Genomic DNA, 2,762 nt, shown 5'->3' on the forward strand with positions numbered 1-2,762 from the left:
GATTTCCTGGCTGCTGTTACCAAGAGTGTTGGTCATGGAGCCAAGTAAACGAAAACTGTTCACTATCTCAGTCTCTTCACCATCCATACTGATGCTGCCAATTGGCCCAGTGGTGAGAATCTTTGTTTTCTTGATATTGAGCTTCAATCCATATTGAAGACTGCAGTCCTTGACCTTCTGCAGCAAGCACTTCAGGTCCTCCTCAATTTCAGCAAGCAGGGTTGTGTCATCTGCATAACGCAGGTTGTTGACAATTCTTCCACCAATCCTGATGCCACATTTCCTCCTCGTACAGCCCAGCGTCTCGGATGATCTGTTCTGCATACAGATTGAAAAGGTATGGAGACAGAATACATCCCTGACGAACCTCCTTCTTGATTCTGAACCATCCAGTGTCTCCCTGCTCTGTTCTGACGACTGCCTCCTGGTCCAAGTATAGGTTTCACATTAGCACGATCAAATGTTCTGGGATTCTCATTCTTCTCAGAGTCAGCCACAGCTTGTTGTGATCCACACAGTCAAAAGCCTTTGCATAGTCAATGAAGCACAGATAGACATTCTTCTGGTATTCTCTGCTTTCTGCCGAGATCCATCTATCCCTAGTACCACGACCTCTTCTCCCACGACCTCTTCTAAATCCAGCCTGCACATCTGCAGTTCTCTGTCGACATATTGTTCCAAACACATACTCGTTTCTGTGTTCACAATATTGGCCAGGCCTCTGTTATGATTTACCTGTGGGCACCTTGGTGTCGGGGAACTGGGGGTAGCTCTAGTAGACTCTATGCAGTCCGTGGTCTGTGGGAAGTGATGTCCTGCGAGCATGGCCACGCTTGGGGTCAGGAAGGAAGGGGGGCTATCGCTAGGAGATCCGAGTCCATTCTGTAGGAGGTGACGTCCTGTGAGCATGGCCACCCTTGGTGTTGGGGGGCCATGGGCCTACAACAGACTCTCTTCTGGCTAACAGTTGACATCAGAGACTTTGCAGCAGTCACACCCAACCTCAGCCTGCGAGTTTGGCACCAGTCAGGATGAAGCTGGGGTCCACCAAAGAGCAGCTGGAGGGCCTGAGGGAGCGTTAGAGTTTGAAAACTGACTGCACAAGATATTAGGACTGCAGGTCTTTAATAAAGCAGCACACGCCCTACTTCACATGGCAGCTGGATGGACCCGTTGTTCACCGTGACAGACCACACGCCCACGAGGCAGAGCACAGGCAGGCAGACCCACTGTCCACTGTTGACAGATCATAAGACCGCATGGTCACGGTCCCTGGCTGAGCGTTCCTGCTGTCAGAACCCCAGGTTCATCACCAGCTGGGCTCCAGGAAAGACAGGTGCCCACACCTTAAGCAGCACACATGAGCTCTCCTGACACGACTGGAGGCAGGGCACGGGCAGCTACTTGAGCAGCTTGGTCACAGTCAGGCTGGGCACGACAATTTCCTTGAACAGGGGCACATAGCCAGGGCCGGTCTGCGTGGGGCCTTGCTCTAGTGTCTCGATGATGGTCTGCTTCATGTCCCGGCTGGCATCCCCACGCATGGCCAGCAGCGCGCCAATGTGCTCATCCCTGGGGGAGGCACGGTGACTAGACATCCACCAGGCAAGGCCACAGCCCCACGGAGCCAAGTGACAGCCCCTCCCGCACCCACCGGCCAGATCTGCAACCTCACCCCCAGTGCAGGCTCAGTGATGAGGGAGGAAGGGCCCCACCGAGGGTGCAGGCTCAGTGATTGGGACAGGATCTCGCTTTGAGTGTAGGGCTCAGTGATGGGGAGGGGATTCCACTATGGGTGCAGGGCTCAGTGATGAGGGAGGAGGGACCCCACCTCCAGTGCAGGCTCAGTGAGGGGGAGGGAGCCTATCTCAAGGACTGGTACAAGTGAAGGAGGGGACCCCACACTGAGGACAGACGTAGGTGATAGGAGAGAGTGACCCTACTGTGAGATAGGATGGAGCTGATGCTGGAAAGGACTCCACTCTGAGGGTAGATGTAGGTATTGGTGGGGGGTGGGTGCAGGTGACAATGTTGTGAGAGCCCTGTCCCCTCCAAATCCTCTATGGTCTCAGGTCCCCTGCTGGACAGAATGTGTTACCTGATATCTGGGTACTTGCTGACAAGCGTGGAGACCTCCAGATACAGCAGGGAAGGGTCCGTGAGCTTAATGACCTCTGCGATGGCCACGATGGTGTCACAGTGCCCATCTGCATCCTCTCCGAAGCTCTGGGGCAGTAAAAGGGCTGTGCTAAGTCCAGCTCACTGGGGGCCCAACGACTCCCTTCTACCATTTGTGAGCGTGCAGGGAGGACCCGATACACTCATTTTCGGGGGGTGTGTGTAGGTGCACACTAGGATAAGCCCTGTAGAGTGGTGCTGCTGTGGAGGGGGTGTGGACAGGGCATATGGCCTCTGGCCAGCTGTGGTGGGTGAGGGGTCCGCGCCCCAGGCACCTGCTGCTGGGGCCACCCTCACTGGGAATCACAAGGGGCTGGGGCCCTGGCCTTCCTGTCAGCACCCCAGGGGCTTCTCAGGATGTGCCCACATGGTGCCAGGGCCCGTAGTGTACTCACTCACCGACGCCAGCTTCCTGAACAAGAAGCGGAACTGCTCGGCCTCCTTGACCATGCGCTCAGCGCCCTCCTTGCGCTCCTCAGCACTGCGGAAGGTGATGCGCTTCTGCATGACGGCACGCAGGTACTCCACCACCACGCGCCGATGCGCCTCCGCTGCCACCCGCTGTGGGACAGGCGCCTCAGCTC

General features: G+C 56.2%; 1 protein-coding gene across 1 annotated transcript in view; it reads right to left on the bottom strand.

Moving 5' to 3' along the window:
* Positions 1–1,400: 1,400 nt before the first annotated feature.
* The window catches only part of EXOC3 (exocyst complex component 3), a 31,978-nt gene continuing 30,616 nt past the window's right edge, over positions 1,401–2,762 (bottom strand). Inside the window, exons 10-12 of the mRNA XM_006900157.1 lie at positions 2,578–2,739; positions 2,099–2,226; positions 1,401–1,572 (exon numbers count right to left, since the gene is read on the bottom strand). Coding sequence (XP_006900219.1) covers positions 1,401–1,572; positions 2,099–2,226; positions 2,578–2,739 — 462 coding nt within the window. The remainder of the gene's footprint in view (positions 1,573–2,098; positions 2,227–2,577; positions 2,740–2,762) is intronic.

This window comes from Elephantulus edwardii, unplaced genomic scaffold, assembly GCF_000299155.1.
Source record: "Elephantulus edwardii isolate Elephantulus edwardi_28Jun2011 unplaced genomic scaffold, EleEdw1.0 scaffold00274, whole genome shotgun sequence".
Classification (NCBI taxonomy): domain Eukaryota; kingdom Metazoa; phylum Chordata; class Mammalia; order Macroscelidea; family Macroscelididae; genus Elephantulus; species Elephantulus edwardii.